Raw genomic sequence first — 27,446 nt, 5'->3', positions numbered from 1 at the left:
TAGACCGTTTTATAATGCTATATTATAAAAATAAAGCTACCTAGCTGTATATAAGCAATTTAAAGCATCTGCAGAGGATAAAATTATATATAATGAGTGAGCCATAACTTTGATCCAGTAATATCACACATATTATTGCGGATAATGAACTTCCATCTGATTTCCACTGGTCATTCTGTGCACTGCAGTTATAAATTATAAGATGAATTTGACTTTCCAGTGAGCTGCTGTCAGAAGCGCAGACCATGCGCCGTCTGTGTAAATCGGATGTGCGCAAACGTGAGCGCTGCTGTCCGCCGCCATTCAAAACAAACACTGGGCCCGGAACAAGGAAGTCGTGCACCTGTTGCTCCTGCCTTACTGTACCTTTCCACACGTACTGCGCTTTCTATAATCTAAGGTAAGAAACCTGTATTACCAGCTTCTAAGAATAACTCGACTTAAGTATCGATTCGGAAAAACTGCGTGCAGGAACCCGTCGCTGGGAAGGCGCCGACAGAATCAGATCCAGACACATCAGTATTCTGACTTCTTTTAACAGAAGAGTTGTGAAGCCTCATCATGGCAGACGCGGAGGATGAAGTAGTTAAAGGAAGTGAAGAGCAGCAGCAGCAGGCGGAGGAGGAGGTTGATCTCAGCTCCTCTCCGACCCCTCCGGAGGACTCTCAGACAGCTGCTGGCCGCAAAGGGGACGCGCAGGAGCGGCCAGCGGAGAGCGTGGCCACCTCGACCCAGGGCCGTCACCTACTGGTGGAGCCCACCCTGGACCAGTTTAAACTAAGGAAGTTCTTCGTGTTAAGGGTAAAATATCATCAGCGTTTCCAATTGACGCAAAGTGCTCCCAGTAATATGTCACACATTTCTGTAAGCGCACTGACGCCTGGGTTAGACTTTTATTTAGAATACTTTCATTTTTTTAATACACTATCTTCTTTATTTACTATATTTAAGAGACACAACATATAATTTGTCATTTCATAGGACTCCATATGAGAAAGTAGCTCATCTGGCTCGAAGGAGCAAACTTCTTCCTGGTTTTAGTCCCGCACTTAACTTGTGGTTGAAACATGCCTAAGCTGTTTCCTGTCTGTGGCTTAAACTCATCAGCCCAGAGTGGACCACACACCTGGGTAACGTCATTAAAAACTTTATTTTTAAATAATGATAAAGTATAAAGTGTGCAAAGGTTTCAACAGAAGCATATAAGTAATCTGTATAGCACCAAACATAATAAAGGCGAGTTTATGTTAGAAAAAAATGAGTATATAGGTTGGAATACCTTTTTTTACTTAAAAAAAAGTACCAACAACAAGCTGAACGTTATCAGGATCGCTAAGATTCTGTTCATTGGAGGCCTGTTGTTTTGGATTTTGATGGGAAATCAGTCATACCTGCTATGTTTCCAGGCCAGCTCAGCACCATCCTCAGATTACAGAATGACTGTCAAGAGCACCTCAATATGAACTCCTAATCTTTTCACTCGCTCCAGCTTGGCATTGAAATAATAAAACATAAAGTGCAAGACTGGCAGAGCATTCAAAACCAGAAATGCTCACAGATGACAGTGTGTTCTGCGCTGGAGTGTTCCCTTGTGTGTTCAAATACCTGACTTACTCACATTTCTACACGCTCGGCTCTCTTCGTTCGCAGACATTTTCACACGCCCGGGCTTCATGCTTATGTTTATTGTGATTTCGTTTGACACGCACACACGCTGACATTTTACTAGTCCCAGCTGCACATCTGCCTCAAAGATTACCCCTTAAGCTTTCTGTGCACACGTTGTGATTGTCACAATGGAAAATTAGAAAGTGACACCCGTGCATTTCTGTCTCCTCAGCCTGGCACTCTGAATCAGGCCATCAAAGACGTTGAAGCTCTGGTGAATGAGGAGGTAGATGGCAGCGTTCTCAGCGTTTGGCTGATGGCAGAGTGAGTTCATGAGATCATGTTCTGTTATACACCTCCATGTTTGAGTGCGCGGCGCCTTGTGTGCCAAGTGAAAACCTTTTACCTTTACCCTCAACCCCACACCATCACCCACATTTAGCATTTAGAAACACTATTAAACATTGAATAAAAGGCTAATAATTCATTATAATATAGTAGTACACTTGTACCAAAAGAATTTAAAAGTCTTTTTTTGAATGCATTTGTTTTGTTATAACCAGACTGGACATAAGAGGTGGCACTAAATGAGTTGTGACTAAACATAAGTTTGTTTCCCTGGACTAAAAGGGAAATAAACCCACAGTAGAAACCAAGTCAAACAAAGTAAAAGAGGTCATACATTAAAGAGCAGAAAGGAAACATGACACCCAAAGTGCTGCAACATGTATAAAAGGATGAGTTCTGCTAGTCAGGGCTGTTTGCTTTAACCTAAGCCTAAGTCATTTGTAAAATCCATTTAAATGTTGTATCAGCTTTTACGTTTGAGTTGTTTTTATATATCGAGGTCGGTCGTTCATTTTCCCAAGGGGCCCGTGAGAAGCTGGGGCTGTTGTGGAGGGCCGCACAAATAATCTAAACTCGATTCTGCTCAATATTCATTTTATTTATTGATAAGCTTCTTGGTCTTTGCTCTCTACTTTGTGAAAATTAATTAATTAATCGATGACTGAAAACCACTAGAATAAATGAGCAATTTCATATTGTGTTCATTCATATGAATTAATTCAAATCATATTCTGTTCTGTCCTGACCTAGCTAACTCAAACTTGAACACAGGTGTATTCCAGTTACCGTAAGTTTTTCATGTCTTTGAGAGAACGATGTGATCGATTTACTAGTGGATAGTCCATTTGCACTTATTTTGAAAGTTCAGTTGCTGCTAATTCGCTAGCCTTTCCTGTCTCACCACACGCAGGTTGATCAGCTAATAGGTGGCTGTGGCTCAGGAAGTAATGCGGGATTGAAGGATGGTGGTTTGATCCCCGGCTCCTCCAATCTGCATGCCAAAGTAGCCTCAGGCGAGATACTGAACCCCGAGTTGCTCCTAATGCGCTCATCAGAATGTGAATGTGTGGGGTTTTTACATCTAAAACACTTAGATGTAGGAAAAAGTGTTTGTATGAATGTGTGTGTGAATTGTGGAGTTTGTGTGCATCCGCAGGATAAAATGGAAAGACAGCTGATATTTTATTTTTGCTATATTTCCAAATGTTTCTGTTCTCATCAAAGCCAAGAAAAAAACCCCTCCTCGAATACCTCTTAATCTCAAGCAGAGATAGTGATTGAACACAGAGCAACACAAAGTGACTGCAAGACATTTACAAAGTGCACTCGATGTGATGTCAGGTTGCATCACTCCTGCACAAGCTTTCAGGAAACATTTAAAAGGCTGGCCATGTGAGAATGAATAATGCATCCCAGTTTATGCGGTTCTGGGTACATACACACACACATGCACGTTAACGCCTGTCCTACATTTGGCCCGCTGTTATCATGGCCATAGAAGCCAGCGTAGGACTTCAAGCAACAGAAAGAGTGCATCATGTGGTAATTTTGCGACTCTGCTGCAGAATTTGCCCCAAGGGAGGCCGAAGACTTATGTCAGCAAAGCATGAGAAATTCCTCAAATTTGGCTTAGCTGAAGGTTGTCACTTGCTTTACAAAAAGTCGTCTCAATTGCTGTACATTTCTTATAATAGGGCCATCTTTTAAAAATACACTAGGTGGTGTTTTTTATGTAGGAAAAATGAGAGAAATAATGTTAGTTACACTATTTTCCATCAGTTAATTTTCAGAAAAGCCCCGGAAGATTCTTTAAGTTACTTAAAGACATACTTTACATACTTTGGGTAAATCTGGGCAATTAAATGCTTCTTTTGATTGTCCAGAGATAAAACCTGGTCTGTCCTGTTTTCTAGCTGGCTTTACTTTTAGCATACATAGATCTCATTGTCTCAGGATAGACTTGTGTCTTTTTACAATCTTCATGACAAGCCAAGCCATTTAGAAGCCACTGTGCCTTCATATTTAGCTTAGAGTTGCATGCAACCATATTTCTAAAGGGGCGGCAGCAATGTGGCAACCAGAGATAAAGACATGTCTGGGAAATTGTGTGAATTGTGGTAATGATAGATAGATATTTATCTCAGTTTTAAGCAACGCAGTTGAGCTCATTGATCAGCCGCCGCTCACCAACTCCTTTGAGATTTTAAGCTATGCTAACAGTCTGCTAGCTGTAGCAAAAGCTAGCGGAAAGAAAACAAACAATTTTTCAAAATGTACCCTACCAAACAGTGTGCAGGGTCCTGCAGAGGTACTTCCTGTCGGTTTCTGTCCTGACCAACAGTTTGTTTTGTCAGGCTCGAGTGCTTAACAGCATGTCAGCCCACCCACAGTGTGCATCACATCTGTAGCATGCTTGCTGCCCCGTGCCCAGTCAAGGTTAACTCATTTCATCAGCACAGTCACAGCTCTTCACCCACACCTTTCTATAAAGCTTTGACTGTTCAGTGAACTGTCTTCTCTGGCTTACGGATGCCAGCAGCAATCAGGAGTGTTTCACTCTGAGGTGACCAAGTGCGCCCAGCTCAGTGGGCTGTAAGAAAGGGAGCTTCTCCAAGAGAATCCATGCCACCACGAATTAGCTGTTCGCACAGCGGTGAGGGATGGAGTGTGTGGATGAATGTGTGTTTAATGATGGTTTTTTTGTGATTTCAATTAGTACTGCAAACATTTTTGGAGACATTTTGAGGGCATAAAAGAAAGCCCATTTTTCCAGTAAAAATGTAGGGCTTCAGAAATGCTTACATCCATATTGTATGATCTTTGCCCAGGGCATTTTTATTTTACTTCGTGAACTGTAAGAGTACATAATTGAGCAGCTCTACAATATGTGTGCGTGTGTGTTAACTTTATATGACCTCCAGAATTCCAATCATTTTTGGCTATTTTTGCTTATTTTTTAAACTTGCTGATGAAAAATGTAAAACATTTCATTAAGTGTTTTGTTTTGAAAGGTTTTTAGTGAAGTAATAAATGAGTGAGGTTGATTTTCTTGTTGCTGTTTCCTAATACCGCAATGCTGCTAATCCATCTTTATAGCAGGTGAATAAACAAGTTAGTTTACTTGAAGAAGACTATGACGAGTCAGTGAAAGCAAAATAACTTAAGAATACCTTTTGTTGGAAGCGGTTTGAGTGCTGACATTGTAATATTTGAATACTGAAGCTGAAATATTTTTTTATTTAACATTTAAAAACCTGCTTTTTTCTGTTCTGTTTTTCTTTTTGTTCTTGCTCACACACTGTTTGGTTGTTTCAGAGTGGATCACTGGAACAATGAAAAGGAGCGCATTGTTCTCATCACAGAATTCTCTCTCCTGGTGTTCAAGTACGACTTCATGATGTTCAACTGTGACCAGATGCAGAGGATCCCGCTTAACTTTGTGGACCGCATCTCCCACGGCACCTTCAGCTTCCCAAAGCGCTCCCTGCTGGAGTAAGTCCGCTCATTTTGTCCAACAGTAAAACGTGCCTTCTAAGCTTTAAGCTTTAAGATTCGAGTTACTGAGTAGGGTTAGTGGACTGTAAAAATGACATTCAAAAACAATACGACTGTCAGTTGATTACTAATGCTTATCATCTACAGTCCTGTGCATTTCTTTGCATTTTTCTGGAAAATTTAAATTAGGTGCAGGAATTAATTGAAATGTGCAAACATACATGGAAATACTTTACATAAGGCAAAGACAGTGTTTGTACTATCCTGCCAAGCTTGAAAGTCAATATTTAGTCTGACTTTTATTCGTCAACACAGGCTGAACTTTGTTATTCAGCTTTTTTGTCATTTCTTTAGGTAGTCTTCTTTTAGGTAGGCTTCTTAAAGGACAATCAAAGCTCCTTTTTGGATGTTGGCTGCCTTTTGTTTTTTTCTCTATCATGGTGATTCCACACTGCTAAAACAATGTTGAGGTCTGGGCTCTGTGGAGGCCAGTCCATGACTGTTAGTGCTCCATTGTGTGTTTTTTCTATTCAGGTATGTCTTACTGCATTGGTAGTGTGTTTAAGATCATTTTCATGCTAAAAATTAAGCTGTTGCCAATCAGATGTTTTGCAGATGATGTTATCTGTCCATCCATTTGCTTCCGATTATCCTTTTCAGGGTCTTGGGGGGCGCTGGAGCCTATCCCAGCTGTCTTAGGGCGAGAGTCGGGGTACATACTGGACAGGTCACCAGTCTGTTGCATGGCTAACACATAGAGACAGACAACCATTTGCACTCACATTCACACCTATGGGCAATTTAGGGTTTCCAATTAGCCTATCCCCACTAAGTGCTTGTCTTTGGACTGTGGGAGGAAGCCGGTGTTTCTGGAGAGAACCCACGCAAACACGGGGAGAACATGCAAACTGCACACAGAAAGACCTCGGCCTGATAGTGGAATTGAACTCAGGACCTTCTTGCTATGAGGCAACAGTGCTATGGTGGATCAAAATCAAATCATACTTTTCAGCTGTTGTAATTTCATCAGTTTTGACAAGATTGATCTGAAACACAACCCAAACCACGACAGACCATGTTTTACAGATGGCTCTCTGTACATGCCTACTATGATTTGAACCGAAAATGTCAAATTTGGCTTTATCTCTCCATCAGACCTGTTGTTACTGGCTTTCAGTCCAGTTCTTGTGTCATTTGGCATTCCTCAGCCTTTCCTTCCTCTTTCCCTTCCTTAGGAATGACAGCTGTAAATTCTGCTGAGACCATTCCTGATTAGGCTTCTGTGAACCGTTGCTTCCTGTTTCTTAAGGACATGACTCTACGATACTGTGTGCTATAGATAGTTTCTTAGGCCTGAAACTTCTTCTTTTGTCCTCCACTTGCCCAGTTTTCTTTTTTTATCGATTCAGCTAAATTAGAAATTAAAACATAAAGTAGTGGTTCTGTTGTTTAGTGGTTTACACGTTTGCCTAACAAGTGAAAGACCTTGAATCTAATGTTAACAAGGCCATTTCATGTAAAACAAATTTGCCAAATCATACAGAGCTACCTGCTGTGGTGAGCCTTTGTGAATAACAGATCAGCCAAAGTAGCTTTTTGCTATTAACGAATGCCCAAGGATGCAATTTGAAATCGTTTTTTGCTAAGTTGTCTGATTTGTTTGGGTTAGTTCAGAGAAAAAAGATCAAATAAAACCTCTGAAAATTGTCAGATGCAAGGACTGGACTGAAAATGGGAGAATAAGCAGCTAATGTCCATAGAGTAACTGAAAAAACAGAAGAACTATTGCTCAAGACCATTTTAAAAATGACTCCTTGTCTTGGTCCTAGGAAGCAAAATAAAAAGAGAAGGGGGAGCTCGAGAAATGTCCTGTATGCCTACAAATGTTTGCAGGAATTTCACATTGGTATTTAAACTGAGCAAACAGGGGTGTTAATTAAAGAAAAAAGCTTTTACTGTACAAAATTGAATGGGATTATGACGGTCATTTTAGTCCCTAAACTAGTTTGCTGACTTCAGGGTTAAATGCAGAAGTTTAGTGTGTCGTGGCTCTGAATCATAACCACGAAAGCTTCCTGACACTACATTAAACTACTCTTTGTGGGGTTTAGTCGGTCATTAACAAACGAAAATGTCTACCTGGAGAATTATAAATATTAGCTCCAATTATCTTCACTCTGCTCTAATTTGTTTCACAAAGCTCAATTCCCCGTGAAGAATAAGTCCCTTTGCTTCATCATTAACCGTTACGCCTTAACGTTAAACATGCCCGGTCACATTTGTGGCCGGTCTGTAATCATCTCACAGCTGATTTTAATCTAGTATCATATAACACGGTGTCAAATTTAAAGAAACGTTAGAAGATGTAGGAGAAAGTGTGAAATGTGTGCGGCGGATCGGTGCAAGGAGCAAATGGGGACAGCATGGATGGCGAGAGTGTTTGCAGCAAGGTTTTTGAGGGTAAGGAGTGCAGAGCTGTCACTTGGAGCTGTCACTTAACTGATTAGTGGCAAAATTAATGCAGTCCTTTCATCTAAACCTTTTAAAGACGGCTCAGGGGATACCAAACCAACTAAAACTAATTTGATGAATAAAACGTAATGTGCTGTGAAGAGCTTAGAGAGCGCGGCCTTTATTGGAGGTTTTATCTCCGCGCATTACATTAAATTATACATAAAATGCTCGTGGAAGCCACCCGGGAGTCCGGCAGTAAAGAGACGGTTTCAAATGAGAAAGACTGGAGCCTCAAACATTTCCTCTTTCTGTCTTCATCTTCAGCACTCCTTCCCTTTCATTCCCCGTCTTCCTCTTCGTCTCTCCCCCAGGAAGTGTCTTCTTTTTTTTTTGTCTAGGTCGTTCCTATTTTGAGAGAAGCCGATCTACAGTAATGTTCATGTATATATGGAAATGAATCTTCCTGCTTCGCTCCTCTTTTGACGCTTCACGAAAACTTTGTTTCCACACGACACCTTAATACGAGGCCAGCTGGGGAGATGAGCTGCAGTGTTAATGATTCGTTTCTGAGTGATGGAGGAGCTCAGTGGCGAACAGAGAGAAGACAGAGCCAAAGTCATGACGTCATGTCCCCATAGCTCCTCTATGAGTTTCTGTTCACTCGAAACATGTGTCTCGCTAACACCCCAGGGCTTATGGGAAATGGTGTTCACTTAAGGTTGCATAAAACATGAATTTATAAAAAATAAACAACAATCTTAGGCGACTACAGTCGTATTGCGAAAGTCTTTATTGCAGTGCTGTACTTTGAGCTACCAATGTAAAAGTCAGAGAATCTTCTGTGTGGAGCCGATGTCCAGAGGAACACATCCATGTGACCTGCAGTACATATTTGGCTTAAGCCATGTGTTTTTGAATTGTGTCGTGACTTCACATCTTTGGACACAAAACAAAGCTGTGAAACTATTTAACTGTGATCTGCTGCTGGCAAATTTAATGCAGGTGTTCTAGTTACTTCCTGTGTATTTAAAATAGGGCTGCCACGATTTGTCGACTAGTCACGATTACGTCGACTATCAAAATCGTCGACGACTGATTTAATAGTCGACGCGTCGTTTGAAGCTTTGTAAGATCCCAAAAGACGCAGGAATAAGTAGCAGGATTTAAGAGTGTAATAACGGACTGAAAGATGGCAGCACTGCATGTACAAGGATGCCAGCTGCCGTTAAACCCCGAAGAAGAAGAAGCAGCTGTGTCCCAGAAATCATAGCGCGGCCCAGCTTAGTTTCCAACAATGGCGGCAGCTAGTTAGTTTTAATATTACTCTTATTATTCTTTCTGGGTCACAAAATAAACGTTTAACATATTTTCAGGCGAGAATGTAGCTGTGTAAACCTCAAATATCGGCTCAGTTTATCAGGACACCACATATTTTCAAAAGCGCTCCGACGTTTTCGGAGACGTCTGTTACCCACTAGCTCGATAGCGAGCCGGGGGCTAGGTCACTAGCGCGGTGAGAACACCGGACTCCCGGCAAATTGTTTTCTAACCCACCGCCGTCTTTCGCTACTCAGGTTAAATATATATGAGTCACTTAGATAAATTAAAAATGTTGTTGTTTGGCTTTTTTTTTTTTTGTATTTTATTTGTTCCTGAGTAAATCGGTTTGTCTGAGATTAAAGTTATAGTTTTTACACAGCTGAATAAACGTCAAGCAGACAGCTGATTATCAAAAGTGTGAGATGCTGGAGAATATACTCCGGTGTCCTGTTATATTTTAGATAGCAAGGAGTTCATTAAACTTCACCGAAACAATCTGCAAATTTCATTAAAATTGAATAAACTATCATCTTGTCTTTATTTTTAGTTAGCACAGACCTTAAACACTTAAAGCTGTAAGCTAATGATAGTTATATAAGAGCAGATGCTGCTGGTGCAATAAGCTGTAGTTTTACGTCCAGTGGATGATGATCTGATTAGTCGACTAATCGCATAAATAATCGGTGACTAGTCGACTATCAAAATAATCGTTTGTGGCAGCCCTAATTTAAAAACACAAACAATAATGTGGGGAAGTAATGATGGTGCAGTTTGCAGCGTTGTCGCCTTGCGTCTTACATCAGGAAGGTTCCTAGTTGGAATGTCTCTGCTCTCCCTGTAACAGACTAACCCAGGGGCCCCCAATCTCAGTCCACAAGGGCCGGTGTCCCTGCAGGTTTTAGATCTCACCTTGAGTCAACACACCTGAATCACATGATTAGTTCATTACCAGGCCTCTGGAGAACTTTAAGACATGTTGAGAAGGTAATTTATCCATTTAAATCAGCTGTGATGGATCAAGGACACATCTAAAAACTGCAGGGACACCAGCCCTCGTGTACTGGGGATTGGGGACCCCTGGACTAACCCAAAGTCAGCTGGGATTGTTTCCAGCACCTTTCTAGAAACCTTTGAATATATAGGTGGTCCAGAAAGTACTATATGTGTGGGTGAATTAGGGTGACCAGATTAAAAAGTGCTCGCCGTATGTTCACTGCATTTACTTAACGCAGGAGCTGGGAAAATTACATTCAAATACCTGCACCTATTTGTTTGCATTGTCTGTTGGGATCTGCTCACTATAGTGTAAACGAGCTTTGGATGGTCAGTATGACTGGAAAAGCACCCTTTAAATGCCTGTTGGTTCACATTCCCTTATCAGGAATATGCAATGCTCCACCTCCGTCTGCAATGTTGATCCCACCCAGCGGGGCTGCATTAATCAAATACAAAGGCTTCTTCTTCCTTTATAAATCAAAAAGCTCACAGAGTGATGAAACAATTCTTTTACTGACCTAGAGCAGAGAAATTCTGCTACCTGTGTGATTTTGTGCTGTTGTTCTTCGAGGCAGCCGCAGCGTGATTTGAATGCTGACAGTTGTCATATGACCACTTGATGTCAGTGTGCACCCTTGGTGAAGGGAAGGTTCAAGTCAGGAGCACGCCACATCACATTTCTTCATGTCATGTCATCATGGATGATGATAGGATCACGTCCAAACCCCTTTCATGGTATGGGATACGGCTCTGGCAAAAAATCAGCACATTGTCTGACCGCAGTGAGGCAGTTTGTGGCATTAAATGTACTACTGTTGGCTACATTTCTATATCAAAGGCACGGTATCAGAGAGATGACATCAAAGGATGACTCTTTAATTTGATTATTTCCATTTTTAGTCTGATTGCCTAAAAGTAATAATACAATTAAAGTTCCTGAGTGAAAGCACTTCTCTTAACAATTGACCTCAAGTGTTCCCAACCTCCTCAGAAATAAGCACATTGTGTGTGTGTGTGTGTGTGTGTGTGTGTGTGTGTGTGTGTGTGTGTGTGTGTGTGTGTGTGTGTGTGTGTGTGTGTGCACCCCACCAGTCTCCCGAAACCTTGATGATGTCACTGGAAACCGTGGAGGGAGTGTCAGTATTTTTAGTCCTGATTATTGTGTTTTCTTCACACATTCTCCAGGTGCACCCGTGAAGAAAAAGCACAGTTTCTTCTGCATCTGTGGGGAAAGATGTGTTTTAAGTGCCTTCTTTCCAAACTGTCTAGACAATCTAATTACCCAGCACATCATCTATTTTTTTTATTCCCGTCTGAGAGAGCTGGGTGTGGAGGTTTAAAGAAGCCCCGCTAGAGGTTGCTTCAGTAACTGTTGTAAGAAAAAATATATATTTAAGAGGGCTAGAAGTAATCCCAGCTCTGCTCTCCTTTGCTTCTCATCTGGTCGGATACTTTTCTCTCTATAAGGCTTCAGAATGTGTGTAGCCAACTATTATTTAGCCCCCATCTTCATCTGCTCAAGTTAGTTTTAATAAATAAAATGCTTCCTCATTAATACATGCGAGGTAATTAACTTGTTACAGATGAATGGTGTGTCAAACGTCTTTCTTCTGCTTTTAGGCTGTAGTGAAGTCATTCGACCACACCTATACAAACTAAAGCAGCATATACATTCAGACAGCAGGTGGCAGGCAGTACAAAGTAGGTACTTAATGTATCATCAGCAAAACACACAGTTGCAGACCTCATGAGATGAGCATTAAGTGAAAGCAGCTGCAGCTGTTGTAAACCAAAGCAGGCTAATTCCATATATTTGTATTATAACTCAGCTAGATTTTTCAATCTGTACATTTATCATAAAGAAAAATAAGAAAGTCTTTTGAACGTTACCTTTTGAACTCAAACTTGATGGGCAAATGTTCTATAGTTAGTCACATAAATACAAATTTGCAAAAATTGGAAGAGGAGGGAGGTTTTTCACATTTGTATCAGTAAAATTATGGAGAAAAGTGTTAAATAAATTTGTGCAAGTGCCACAGTCAACATCAAGTATGCAGTAAATGTTTGCTGAGCTTGCATGGTCCACCAGTGGATCCTTTATTTCCATTAAGGTGAAGTTACGGTGCTGCAGACATCTTTTTTTTGGTCTATGGTGTTGATGCTATGAATAGGTAGAATTTGGATTCATTGAAAAGTGAACAGGAAAGAAAACAGAAGCAGAGTTCACCACAGACACAAGAGAAGCACTAAAAATATCATGAGATGGACTATCAACTCATTACCAGGACCAGGACTTAGGAATGTGTTCAGTCTGTAGTCTTTTTAGATCAAGCTAAACAGTAAACCTGAAACACGTGCAAAAAAGGTTCAGTGGGCTTTGCCATAATTGCACTTTTAAAAACGCAAACTGTCCTCTGCATAAAATGCAAAATTAAAAAACAATCAGATTTGAATTTGCACAAGTGAAACAAAGCCCAGCAAAATCACATACGTAACTGTAAGAATATAATGCCTAGCTTTGTAGCTCTACCTGTACTGCAAGTCTTGTTCCAACTGTAAATACAACAGGAAACAAACAAGCTAAGAAGCCCAAAGCGTAAATGAGGAGCAGAGTGTGTACGCAGGTTGCACCCGTGGTGTACAGTATGAATTAATAAACGGCAGTAGACTCAGACTCATGGTTTGGGGCAGGCCGCTGTAAATTCAAACACCTGGGGAGCAGCTTTCAGCCTGTGGACTCTGCTTTTTCACGGTGGAAACATCATTGCCAACAGCCTGCAGCTATGATATCGCAGCGTATGCACGACTGTATGTACAGTATCACGGCTGTGTGTTTTAGGCTTCAGAGGTTGCATAAGCAGTCTGATCATGTGTGCAGCTCAATTCCCCATCTTCTCTTTGTTTTTCTACGTACCAATCCACCTTTGCTTTTCATCTGTTTTTAGTCCTTTCAGTGCAACCTTGTTTGATGGATACATTTATGGATGGCTGACAAACCCGCAGGCTGTGTTGAGCAATCAGACCAGATTTGTTTATGTGCTCTTAGACAATGTGGGACACTTGCCATGATAACTGGAGCTGGGATTGATATTTATCTTGCATGTTGACTTATGAGTCCGAAGCGCTTGAAAGCCCAGTGAGGAATTTATCGTCACCTGCCCTAAAGCTCAGAAAACACATGCGTCTCTTAGGCATGTGTGCATTTTGTATAAACACTGTGTATTAAGTGGAACTGCAATGGGAAGGTCAGGGAAGGGTGGATTTCCCCAGTTTGACCTTTTTCTCGCCTTTATTTTGGTGCAAACCTTGAATCGGCCCTGATTGCCTGTTTTTCCAGTTGTGTGATTCGGTGGCTGTAACGAAATGAGGTGCAGTGAAAGTCCAACCCCAGCTCTGCCAAATAAACACAGTGAAAACTTCCAAGGCCTCTGGCTGGAAAGCCCAGCCCTGCTCTGCCTGTTTGGGCTGGTCCCTCTCACAGTGATAACTTACCTGTGGAATTCTCCAAAGCTTTTTTATATCCTCATTGATACTCGGGCAATAGGTGCGCACTTTTACAAAGGGCAGTGTGTACAAACCTAACTCCACCATCCTCACCCTTGGAGCTGAAATATAATCAGTCTTTTAGGCTGGGCTTTGCTTTTGTGCCATTTTTTCTTTTTCTACCTGCACAACATTTGCTCAGGAGGAGGCACAAAGTGTTCAGCAGCCACATTGTCATTTTGAAAGCACTTGTGTAAACAGGGCTAGATGATTGCATTATGATGCAGCCCCTCCCTGGGACCGTGACATATCAACAGCTACACCACTATTGTTTAGCCTCAGGTGTTTAATTCTGGTTGGCAGGAAGTGCTCTGTTGCACAAGGCATGTGGTAAAATGAGCACATAGGCATGACAGGTCATTAAGGAAACGAGAACACTGTTGGGAAATCATCTCCATCCTGATTTATTTCTCCTCTTTGTCGCCTTTTATTATATGCAAACCAGCAGGTACGTTTGCCACCAAAAACTGCGACCACTCACGCCACCTTGAGCCGTGACAGCCGCTGACAGAATCGCAGGATCCGTCTCAGGCTGCGTTCTACAGTTGCACTTTGCAAGCGACAGTTTGCAGTTTTTATTTAGTAAATTGCGCAAGTTGCCTCTTGAAATCTGTCTTCACTTCAGGGTCTCTGCATGGTGTTGAACACTGAAAAAACCTGAGTGTTTGTGCTTCCACGCATCCGTGCTACTTAAGCAGCGATCAGTAATGTGTGGGTTCAGTGTTATTTCATACCTGATTGTCAGTGTTAAAAATGTGCAGAAGGTTAATGAGTTAAATCCACAGTGTGGTGCAAATCGTCACAGGAATCTGTGATAGCGGGGGTGGTGTGTGGGCATTTGTCTTATCTCCAGTGATCATATCTGCCTTCCAAGAAAAAGTGAAAAACGCATCAGCTGCATATAAACAACATTACAAAAAAGCGTATAACTATAGAGGGGTGTTTAACAAAGAAACGCTAAAAGTTGGACTTGGAAAAATTAAATACAATGGGTTTTTTTTCAGGAATATATTCCGTCATCATAAAAGAAATCTTTAAACCACAGTAGACCAACAGTTATACAAATAATCAAGCCATTAAATGTTTTACTTTCAGATTCAAAATGATAACTAAATTTCCATTCAGTTCAATTTTATTTATATCATAGACCTTACAAAATTAGAGGGAAAACGCCCAAACCTCCCTCAGACAATATCAGTTTCATTTATTCCAGCATCAGCTTGAAAACAGATTTTGTTTTTTTTTTTGACAAAAACCCTAAAAACTGTAACGAGATCTCACATTTTACACAAAATAACTTCACACTATACCTTCAAATGACTCAGATCCAAAAGTACTTGGGGCAGCATCTCTCCCCCACCCAAGAGTGAGCAATCCAGTGGTTTCCAGCAGAAAACCTTGGTGCTGACATGGGTGATTGGGACCAACAGATGGGTCAACGGGAATGCAAGCATTGTACTAGGAGGAAGAGAAAGATTAGTCTTAAGCTTTCACAGTCTTACACAGTCTTATCTATTTTCCAACTCTGACCTGTGGTCATGAGATCTGGATGAAGACCAATAGAATAAGGCCACAGGTACAGCGCCGTAATGAGGTGGGGCTCAACCTTGGAAATAGAACGAGGAGATCGACCATCTGGTGGAAAATCATAGTAAATTTACTGCTTCCTCTTGTTTAGTGGAGCTAGTTGTTTTTCGGGTATTTGACAAGGATTTCTGCTGCACACCTACCTTCGGAGGTTATCCAGGCGGGGAGGTTATATATCATCTGGCCTAGGAACGCCTCAGGATCCCCGAGGAGGAACTGTCAAATGTTACTGGGAAAAGGACGGCTGGAATGCTACCATGACGTGTCTTTGGTTCAGGGGAAGATGAATGAATGTATGGATGATTGGATGATTGGTAGTAACTTCTTTCATACATTTCCAACAGGCAAACTGAGCATAGCTTTAGTTCTGTATGGTCACAGAGTTAATCCAAGCCTGCAATCCCCACCAATCATCTGATGGATCCTCTCATGTCCTTTTGAAAAATGCAATACAGGATGCACTATGCAAGTTGTCTTAGCCTGCCTACAATTTTTGGTGGCCCTGCAAACAGGTTTGCAACCCACCCCAACCTCAGCTCCTCTGTTTCATTTCTTATTTGTGCCATCTTTGACTTACTTATTTACTCTGTGTTATGAGGGTCTTAATGCTGTTCACGGTGCTTTAGGCTTTCAGTGGGTGTTTGTGTGAAAGTGCAGTTAATCCCAGAACTGAAACCACCAAACATGAATGACTGCAAGTAAAGACTGTGATATCGTTTTGACTAAAGCAGTCTTCACAGAGCTTCTGGTCTTCTTTCACTTTTGGTTGCCTTCACTGTGTAGCTGTTTATGTCTTGCTTTCATGATTTATTGTGTAATGCTTTATGTGTAGTGTTTCTAACTTGCATGTCCTGCAGAACAGGAACCTTCTGCAAACTAGTTTAAACTCAGTCAGTTGACTTAAATGTTCAATGTTACCTGAACTTCTCCTGACATAAAAATGGTGATGCCACCATTTTTGCTTTTGTTCTACTGACGAAATGTTCTGAAGAAAAAGCAAAACATATACAGCAGTTAATTCCCCGCTGCTTTTCTTCTTAATTATCTTTAGAAGGATAATGAAGCTGCTGCAACAGTATTCTTTTTGTTGTTCAACCGCAGATGCAATGGACGGAGTAGTCAAACCTGTTGCAGCAAGTTTGTCAAGCCGCTGTTTTGAGTAAATGTTTATTTGGTACCTGCTGTGTTAAACAGACACTACAAAAAAACAGGGATGGTTGTGTAGCTGGTTTTGTATGTATGGTTATGTAAATCCCTCAACTGTGTTCTAGTTCAGTAGGTCAAATAAGCTCAAAACAACTCTGTTGCAATTACTGCGCAAGTAGATCAGACTTTAAAAAATAAATGTTCATGCCTTCATTTTTTTATTATGTAGCCCCAGTGTTAACTCCAGTACCTCCTCTCTAAAGCTGCAGTCCTGCCCACCTACAACACCATCCGATTTTTACATTTTTAAACCTTTCTTTATCAGACTGCATACATTCTGCTCTGAATCAATTATCTGGGCTTTCACAGTGTGATGGTCTCGCCTCACTTTTCAGCAGATATTGGGGATCTTATGCCTCCTGTTTATCTGCTAAATGATCTTTCTTCCTCCTCACACTGCAAGAAAACACTTTAACTCGCTCGTTAAAGTGGAAGAACATCTGTAAGTAATGTTTCCTTTAAATAAACCATCACTTACCAGAGACTGAGACTCAGTGTATCAACCTGCATAATAATCCGAAACACATTGTTTTACTTATTACACCGCAGTAATCACATTATTGGCAAATTCAGCCGCCACAAATACTGTTGCTTTACATCTATTCTTCTGCTCTTTAAAGCTCTCTGCAAGTAGTCGTGCATTTTTCCAAGCAAGGCGCCATCAGAGAGATTTTAGTGCTGCGGGGAACACTGTTACTCCTCCGTGTTCGCTGAGGTAACATCAGGGGTTAAAGTGGGATTTGGCAGGTTGGAGCCACCTGGGTGCAGCAGGGAAACAAAACATACACCCAAAATAACTCCAAATTATTTTGTACTGTGACATCCAGTAGAGTTTTTCTTGGAGCAGCGCCTTTAACAATAATCAGGTGTTTAATTTGTTCTCCTGTCTCACCTCTCGTCTTGGCAAAGCAGCAAATTAATTTCTTTACTAATTAAATACTTAGGAGAGAAGGAAATGTCCCTGGATATTTGTTTTTTACTCCTAGATGTGAAGAAAGGAGAACAAATGTAGGTGTCGGATCTGTACAAAGGAGAAGATCTCAAAGAGTAACATGCAGCATCCTTGTTAATTGCCTTAGCTCTGCTGTATCGATGTTCAGTTTCTAAAAGATATGTGTAAGCTTTTTGCTAGGGCTGAACGATTATGGAAAATAATCTAATTGCGATTTTTTGCCCCAATATTGCGATTGCGATGCGATATGCGATTATTTTTTAAGGTCTTTGTCTTCTGTATTATTAAACAAAGACAAGCAATACATCATATAGTATGGCCAATACTATATTACATTAATTTTAAACTGTTCTTTCCTGGAAGACAGACCTCTGTTATGATGACATGAGGTGATGCATGAATTGATGACTGACATTTTTATTTAACTTCTTCAATCACAACAGTATATTTGAACATACACAATAGTTTATTTTTAGCTTACAAACATCTAAGCATAAAGTGCTGGCAAGGAACCCTGGTGTAAACATTAAAATGAAAGTCAGTACAATGTGCAGATTGCAGAAATATACATAAAAAAAAATCAGTGGCTTTACCACACTCAGTTTTTCGACATCTGTGAACTACTAGACAGTCATTCAATTAAAAAATAATATTAAATAAATAAAACTAATAAATAAAAAATACACACATCTTACTGATCTCTGCAGTCAGTAACATTACACATAAAGTGCAAACATAATAGCAATTGTATAAACACACACACAAACACGCCTTTAAAGTTTAAAGGCGTGAAATTGGACGGTCTAGCCTTCTGAATCAGAAGGCTAGTTCTGATTAGCGTCACCGCTGTCTCGGTGGAGTTTAATAAACTCGGCCGTCTGCTTCTTGCTATCTAAAATATAACCAGACACTGGCGTAAATTCTCGACTGTCTCATACTTCTGTTTAATAAGTTTCCTGTTTGACGTTTAGTCAGCTGTGTGAAAACCAAGGAGGAACCCACCCGGGGGATTAATAAAGTTTTATTTTATCTAATCTAATAACTTTAATCTCAGCCAAACCGATTTACTCACGAACAAACAAAACCCAACAATAACATTTTTAGGTTGTCTAAGTGACTTATATATTACGTTTAACCCGAGCAGCGAAACTCCGCGGTGATCTGAAAATGATGTGCCGGGAGTTGTGCCGTTCTCGGCCGCATCAGTAACCCTCGAGCTCCCGGCTAGCTGTCGAGCTGGTGGGTAGCAGACGCCTCTGAAAACGTCGAAGCACTTTTGCAAATATGGGATATCTTGATAAACCGAGCAGATATTTGATGTTTACACAACTACTTTCTCGCCTGAAAATATGTTAAAAGTTTATTTTGTGACCCAGAAAGATTAGTATGAGTAATTTTAAAACTTAGTAGCGGCCGCCATTGCTGGAAACTGGAGTTTGGCTGGGCCGCGCTATGAATTCTGGGATATGGTAGTAATTTGGACAGCCTTCGGCGCGTCGCTGTGACGTAATCGGTCTACAAATGCGGCCTCAGGAGGATGCAGCCCATGAATTTGGACATGTCCAGAGTATAATCGCAGCCTTTGCGGTTAGAAAATTGCACTTGATCATGTCGCGATATTATCGCAAATGCGATATATCGTTCAGCCCTACTTTTTGCTATTGATGTTGTTTTTTTAAGCTTGCACTTAAATTTTCATTTCCATGGATACCTCAAAACGTTACCAGGTGTTTTTCACAGAGGTTTTGAAATGAATGAAGTCATGTGTAAATTTTCTTAGATATATTTATGATTTGATTTGACTTTCTGAAAGGTGCAGAGGGGCTGCGTGGGACTCTCTTTGACCTTGTTCCTTTTGAGTAGTAGCAGCAGTACTATTAGTGAGTCCTCTGTAGCAGAGTAAACAGAGAATTATGGCGATCTTTGCAAAATGTGGAGCAACACTACCATCATTTCAAAGACGGGATCTGTGAGTGTTTAGACGTCTGTTTGCTCTCAGTCTTCTGAGGTTTCATTAAACAGAAAATATATGACTAGAGGGCTTTTTCATTAAAACCTACAGTATTTACTTTAGAAGGACTAAAGAAAGAACAGCAGAATAAAGAGAATATGATGAGCACGCTGTGGATTACCTCTGAGCGTGGCAAACATGAGATTGCCCTCACATTAAGTATTTACCCCGAGGACAGATCAGTGCAGATTTGTATTATTCTAACGTTGTTAATACGAAACCAGCAGGTCTGCTTGTCCCCTTTAGGGACATAAGTGAAACAAAATGATACACGAATATGTAGGAATTAAATATCAGAAGGTTGCTGTGTGTTTTATTTGTGCATGTAAAATGTTTACTGTACAGTGTTTGGCAGGTTTTTTTGGGTACACCTCAGAGCTTTATTTGTTTTTTGAGGCAGATTATTCATCAGCTAAAAATCACTGCAGTAGATAAAATCTAATCAGAACAAAAACTGTTTTGTTTTTTTTCAGTTTAACAGGCTAATTTCTTAAGAAAATAACTTTTTAATGCTTGATAATAATCTAATTTACGGATTAATACAACCCACTTCCTCTATAACACTTGATATCCTGTTTGTTTGCTTTTAATTGAAGGAGTAAAAAACTGGCGATATAATAAAAACAGAACTTTAATCTATATTACTTTAAACCTTTTTACATTGTTTCAGAGCTAACCAGTTAGCTTAGTTGTAGATTATGTTATAATATATCTTATTAACAGCAATTTTGATTTTGATCTCAGCGTGTCACAGATTTCTTTTTTATGGTCATCTTCTACACAAAGAACCTCTAATATGATGGAGAACTCCAACCCTCTGGACTTCCTGTTTCACTGATCTAACCTGTGACCACGAAGACAACAGCCTGCTGTACAGCAGTCCAAATTAGTTTAGCCTAAACTAAACTACTGTACACTTCCTAGTAGGGCTGTGCGATATGACCAAACTCTCATATCCCGATATAAGAATTCTATCGTCCGATAACGATATAAATCACAAAAATGTAACAAAATCTGTAAATTCTGTGAATCTCGGGCAGCTCGACTTGCGGGAAGTGTTTCCAGCTGCGCGTCATGTAGCTGGAGTCGAGTGTTTTAACCGATGCATGAAACTATACATTTTTAGACATAAGTTGTAACGGCCGCCGTTTTATTTGTGAGTATTTATTACACGGCGGGAAAAGCCTGTTCTAACGTTTGAGTCTAAGGTTTATTTTTTAGCACCTGGCGGCTCTTTTTTACTTCTCATCCGTAAACAATCTGTTCTTTCACGTGATTCAGTTTATTTTGAAAAGTCTGAACAGGATCTTGAGCTTTATTGTGAAAGGTTTATGTGGAACATAAACAAGCGGACACGCGATGCTGTTACCATCGTTGTTGCTAACCACAAGCATAAAAACAGGCACTTGTCCATCCACAGTGTGGTTACATAAAATAAAAGAGAAAGAGAGAACTTTAAGAAATTTATATAGCCACTACAGTGACCATCAAAACGATTAAAAAATATTGCCGTAAACTGTTTATTTTGCGACACCACGAAACAAACAATAGCGTAAAATGAAACAATAGACGTTTTTACATCGTCATCCGATACATATCGTTATATCGAACAGCCCTAATTCCTAGCATTTTCATTGGATAGATGATTACAATTCAATTTGTTTTTCAAATTATTTCAGAACATGTAATAACCAGATAAATTCAGCGGCACATGATGTTCACATCCATGAAAAATCCAGAATGTCAGCTTAGTTTTCACTTTATCAAATGTCACTTAAAATAATCTTTCATCCTACTCTTAGATCTTTCTCCATCTCTTTTTTTAAACTTTTTTCTCCCTGGAAAATTCAGCAGCTTGAACCATCGGCTTGCAGGCAGATGATGATCCAAACAGAAACAGTTTGTGTGTTTGCTGATTTTTTGCTAAACTGTTTGAAGCACCGCACTGGAGATTACCTGCCACTCTGCACAGAGCTATTCCATTTATGCTCCTTCCACTTTCATTTTTTATGTTTTAGTAAACTAAAATTTTGAAACATTTGGGTTAACATGCAAAAAAACCCCAAACATTTGTTTATTTTCCATAAATTTTTAAACTGTAACTGAGATTTAATACAAACTCCACTAGGTTTACTAGAAACTGCCAGTTGATCGCTAATAGAACAGAATTAATTGGCTGACTGACAGATCAAACCCCACCCCCCAGGTGTGTGAGGCTGCACTGAGCTGAGGATTTCCCCTCACAGCTGACAGGTTTACTGGATGATGATTTTGGATAAAATTTATGCTGTTTATTTGCATCTTATGCAAGAGAAATGTGTGATAAACATTTTTCAGATACAGTTCTGAGAGATATTTGCAGACAGTGAAGCTAAGATAACAAACATTGGAAATATTGGAAAGTCCAGTTGTTCTTGATGGCGTCAGTGCTCGGCTGTTTTTGTGTGTAGCCGGGATTCGTCACATATGCTGAATTTCCACAACTTTATTGACATCTGCGTGCATGAATGCGTTGCAGGGATGAGAAAGAAACATGTATATGGTATAAGCGGGACTGTGGGATGAGGGTAGCAAGTGTCTCCACACCATGAAAAATAAACCTGCTTGACATTATTTTGTATTTAACTGACCATCAGATTTGACTGACGGTGCTGGAACACAATTCTGGATCATTCTCTCTCACTTTGTCCTCGGGCTGTGTGCCTATGAAAAAGAGTAATCGAGAAAGTGTGACTGAGGGTTCTGGTCCACCGATTGCTGAGTAAAAACACCACTACGGCTGACACGATTCAGTATTACCCAGCCCGAATGCAGTTAATGCTCATTTGGCTTGATTAGGAACTTTAACACTATTTACCTCAGTTAAAACCTGTAAGCAAAAAAATGAGTCAGTGTTTTTTAAGTGTCACCTGTAATTGTCACCTGTAAGCATCTATGGTATCTGTCTCTGTTTGTGCAGTGAGGCAGCGAAGCATGGCTCCCAGCGCAAAATAACACAAGGACTTGTTTGTTTGAACGCAGCCCTTTTATCACTCATCTGATGAAGGTTCAGTCGGTTGTCACTGGCAGAGGAGAACACTTTTTCATGTTTGCGTTTTGGTGCGTTTTCAGGAGAAACGGAGAAGGGGTGCGAGTCTTCTGGGACCGGCTGAGAGAGCCTTCCTTTACCTCCAGGTGGAACCCCTTCGCCACTGACTTCCCCTTCATCACATTCACGTACCACCCCGTGAGAAAGATCAGCGATGTCTTCACTGCTCTCACTGATGTAAGTTGATTAAGCATGCATGGATCTCTATAGATCACACACAAAACATTTTCCAGTTTATCTCGTGATGTAAGTAGATGTGGTTTATTTGGAGTTTATTTCCAGTAGCAGTGTCCTGGTTCTATGCAGTGCTTTGCATGCTTTTTGAAGTATCCCCCTGTGTAGGTTTCAGTCTGTACCCTATAGACGTGGGTCCAAGCACTGCACCTTCAATTCCACGTAATCTTCTTTAATCTTAATGTAAACATTTTCCAATAGGAGCTTTTCCTGTGAAGGCTGGCACAGGGTGAGGACTCAGATTTCTCAAAACAGTTCAAGTGTGCAGCTGCATGACTCCCTTCTGTGAGTGCAACATACCTATTTGTAATTTGGATGAATTGATCCATCAAGTGAACAAAAATGAAACCGTGTGCTGGGAGTCCCTGTCTGGCGAAATGAGTCAGCACTGCGAAATAACTAGCTGGAATTAGCCATCAGATAACACCTGATGTGTAATTCATCATTTTCAACACCTAATGAGCTACTGAAGATAAACACCCATCTGAATCTATGCAGCGGTTAAAGTTGAATTTGGCAGGTGGAAGAATCCTAACCCTCACCCCTAGTTAATAGAAAGCAGTGGAATTTGTCAAGTGAGGCAAAACTGATCTAATCTAAGAGTGAGCACAGACACCACAACCGGTTCTTCACCACTCCAACACATTGCATTACTGCAGATTACAGTACCATGCAAGGGTCTGAAGTCATCCCTCATTTCTATGTATTTTACTTCCAATCAGCCATACTTACTCTTTTAATTTAAAAGTGGTCCAGAGCAATCGTTCTTCAGGCTTTCTAATGGTCCTTCTTTGGACACTGGCTGCTTTTTCACTCATTTTGGTTCCAATCCTTGTCCCTTGTCCCTTTTAAAAGCGACAAATCAAAGAACAGTTTTTAGAAAACGTTGTTAATCCACCTTGACACTGACCTATGAATCATTCAAACACAAAAAAGCCGACACATAACAAACAGCTTGGCAGTTTTAAATTGTAAAAACGGTCTCCTAACAGCAGTTTGTTGTGAATTACATTTGATGGTATGAAATCACCAGATAATACCAGCAGCACATCGTGTCCTGATGCGCTGTCTGATTAATAAAGATCTGTAAAAGGAATCACTTTAAATTTACAGCTCATAAAATGTGAGTTCTTAACTTGTGCAACTAATCTCGCAGGTCTCTCCCGCGTCCTTTCACTCTTGCATCTTTCCCCATCTCTGAGTTGCATTATCATACATTAACATTTTATTTATCAAATACAGCCTCTGTACTTTCAGCTCACTGACAGGCTGTATATAAAAGTACACAGAAACATTTGTTGAGCTTCATGAAACGTTGCATTTGAAATTCCGTTCCACTTCAAAACAAACTGCTTGGTTTTATTTTCACTTCTGCATAGATTAAGAGTTACAAAAAATAGTGTCGTGACACAAGGTTATTGACTTCTGCATGGATGAACACATGACGGATGGAAAGGAGGGAAAGCATCGTTTAAAGGTGTTGGAACAGCAACTTAAACGACTGGATTTTAGGTTTCAGGTTAGGGAGACTCTTCGCGATGACACTGAAGACCATTAAGGGGAAATTTGTGCAGAACTTCAGTATAAGATGTTTATGGGCAGATACTACAGACGATGTAATGTGTGGCGGAAATTAGAGGATGGGTTTTTTCTCAGCATATGTCCCATATTGTGTTGAGTTGTCGTGTCAATACAGTCAATGGATGCGATTTAGAGTCTTTAATATTTTATATCGCTAACAAATCCAGCCTTTTCACAAACGTGAGTATATTTCGGATTAAACATCTCACTCTTTATTAAGATTCTGCCATACAATGTCATTCTAGCTAAATCAATTGATAGATTTTCTTTCAGTTAGCATCAAAACAGTCCTTTTATTAGCACCATCTGGCCTTTAACCTCCTAGGACCTGGCGTCCACATATGTGGACATCACATTTTTGGTTATTTAGCCCAAAATACTCAATTTTGCTCTACAAGGGCCTGATATCCACTTACGAGGACATTATGCTGCTACTGTTCTATCAAAATTTAAACGAATATCCTCATATGTGGCTCTTATTTGTCTTAGAAACAAAAATAAGGTAAAAAAAAAATCTGGTAATTCTTTGTTTTTAGATTCATCGGGTCCCAATCAGCCCAAATATCAAAGAGAAATTAAAAATGCATGCCGTGGAAGAGTTCAGGTCTTAGGAGGTTAAACTAATTAAAACACATCTTCCAGGTTGGAACATTGTGTTCTCAGCATGTTTTCACTGTCTGGTATTTTAGATCACTTGATTTCATTTATTTATTCTTGTCTTATTTGTTTTAATGCTCTTAGACACTTGGGTTTAATCTCAAGAGATTGCTGTTTAAATCAACGTTTAAAAAAGAAGTTCAGAGAATACGATAGAGTGAGATGCAGAAAGGTTTAGATGTTAATAAGACATCAGTTCTTTTACTTCTTTCACCCCAGGGTGAAAAGCATCAAAGGGAAATTGCTGCACCCACATATTGCGCTATTACTCACGCATTTACTCAGGTAGGAGTCATCAGTGCAGTCACAGACACAGCCAGGAGTTAGACCCAGCCTTCACAACTGGTTTGCTTAACAGTAAACCTGTTGCAAACAAGCTCCACCTAATTAAAATAAGTCTAGTTTAATTTTTTTCTGAGATATTCAAGCACAGATTATCTTGTGCCTTCAAACTAAAGGAGTCTGAGCCTATAGTAGGACAACTAAGGGATGGTTCTCCTGAATCCAGACTGGATAGTAATAATGTTCTACATGATCATTCAGGACTTTGTATCTAAGGAGAAGGCTTTGTGATTAAACTTTGGATTTTAAAGGAAACCAATGAACAGAAACTAATATTATGTGGTCTGTCTTTCTTACCCCTGTTACTTGTCTCACTGCAGCATTTAAAATCAACCGAAGTCTTTTTAGAGAGCTTGTACAACAACCTGATAATGAATAACAATAGTTCAGCCTAGAAGTAACAAATACATGAGCTAGTTAGTCCCAGTGTCACTCTGAGATAGGATATGTAACAGGATCAGTATTGATACTGGTCAGATAAAAAGAAAGCAGGGATTATGTTCCTGAGGGTTTCTTTTTAGGGAGAAATAGAAGAAGCTTAGTTTAGAAAATTCATTAAGACATGTCCATAGTTTAATCAATTGATTTGTCATCTGGCTTAATTTCTAAACATAACTGGATATTATCTGCATAGCTTTGACAATTTATGATACATTTTGTAATATTATCTTAGAGAAGCATGTATATTGTAAAAACGTATGAGTCTCAGCATTGAACCCTGTGGAACTCCATGACCAACCTTTATGTGTAAGGAAGACTCCTGATTTACAGGAACAAACTGAAATCTATTAGGCAAGTTTTCAGCATTTTATTATCTTTCAATCTAATAAATGACTTTTTTCTGTCCTTAAAAAGCTACATATAGTCCTTTGTAGTAAAAAAAAAAAAAAAAAAGCAGGATTTGGGTGTTTGGTGATATAAACGAAAAACCACAAAGCAAAAAAGTGTGCAGACAGCAAAGTGCTCTGAATTCTCTGTATTTCTGATTTTCCTGTTCTCTGGTCCACAGGTCGAAAAGTTTCGTGAACAGCTGAAGGATGCAGCACAGAAAGTCCACACCTTGAAGCCGATTCCCGGGAAAGCCAATGGCGTGCTGGTCCTTAACCAGCCCATTCAAATCGAGGCCTATGTGGGCTTCATGTCTTTCCTGGGGAACGAAAACAAACTGGGCTACTGTATGGCTCGAGGAAACTTGGGCTTCTAATCTCTTTAGCATTTAATAGAATCATACTGTTTGCTCTCATTTATAAGCCTTTAATTCACGTTAATTTGTTTACAGGCAGCTCATATTTTACAAAGATTGGCAAGAAAATTCTTTTTTTTTTTCGTTTCACATGTTTTTTAGTATGTTTAATGTGAGCTTCAAACAACTGCGTGATCACCCCCACTGCTTATTACCAGTGTATGGTGTCTGAGCGCTCAGAAATATCCACATTTCAACACCGCTCTTCACTGGATGATGGATCCCCCGCTGCTCTCAAGGAGCTTTGTATTTGCTCCTCAGTGATATGGTAATTCAACTCTTTTGCAATGAGACTCCTTTCTTCCACCCCCGGTGTCTCTGCTAAAAGCTCATTCCCATGCCATTCAGCCCCTTAGAGATTCACTGGAGCATTGGGCCGCATTTGTCAGCTTAGTTTTATCATTCACATGTATTTTTGCAGTGCATACAGTCCTGGAATTTCCCCTTGATTTGTGTGTTTACCGTACGCTCTGCCTTGATTGGCATTATGTGTTTGTCAGGATGGAACAGAAATAAAACAAAAGTGGTATGAAGCATGCAGCTCTCTTTATGCAAATTCCTGTACACTGCTTGTGTTTTTGTTTTTTTGTTTTTAAATCATGCAGTTGGCTTTACCTGTTTAAGGGGAGTTAAGTTCCAGTGGGTTTAGGAACAGCAACACTACAGCAAACAACTACTGAGAACTTACATGAACTCCTTCCACCTCATCCTCTGAGATTCAGGGAGTTGTTTGTTTGTTTTAAACACCTGTAGTATATTAATAAAGGCCTGCAACATTCTA

General features: G+C 40.1%; 1 protein-coding gene across 2 annotated transcripts; it reads left to right on the top strand.

Annotated features, from left to right (window-relative positions):
- Positions 1–210: 210 nt before the first annotated feature.
- Positions 211–27,446, top strand: tprg1 (tumor protein p63 regulated 1). Of its 2 annotated transcripts, XM_026159681.2 has the most exons (6): positions 211–400; positions 542–801; positions 1,841–1,932; positions 5,272–5,448; positions 22,632–22,785; positions 26,432–27,446. In XM_026159681.2, the coding sequence occupies exons 2-6, from the start codon at positions 562–564 to the stop codon at positions 26,624–26,626; spliced, it is 858 nt and encodes a 285-aa protein (XP_026015466.1). In that variant the 5' UTR covers positions 211–400; positions 542–561; the 3' UTR covers positions 26,627–27,446. The 2 variants fall into 2 exon arrangements, with proteins under 2 accessions (XP_026015466.1, XP_026015467.1); XM_026159682.2 differs by lacking the exon at positions 211–400 and having other exon boundaries at positions 422–801.

Source organism: Astatotilapia calliptera, chromosome 23 (genome assembly GCF_964374335.1).
Source record: "Astatotilapia calliptera chromosome 23, fAstCal68.1, whole genome shotgun sequence".
In the NCBI taxonomy this organism is placed as follows: Eukaryota; Metazoa; Chordata; class Actinopteri; order Cichliformes; family Cichlidae; genus Astatotilapia; species Astatotilapia calliptera.
Note: the sequence above shows the minus strand (reverse complement) of the source record. Positions and strands in the feature narration are given on the sequence as shown.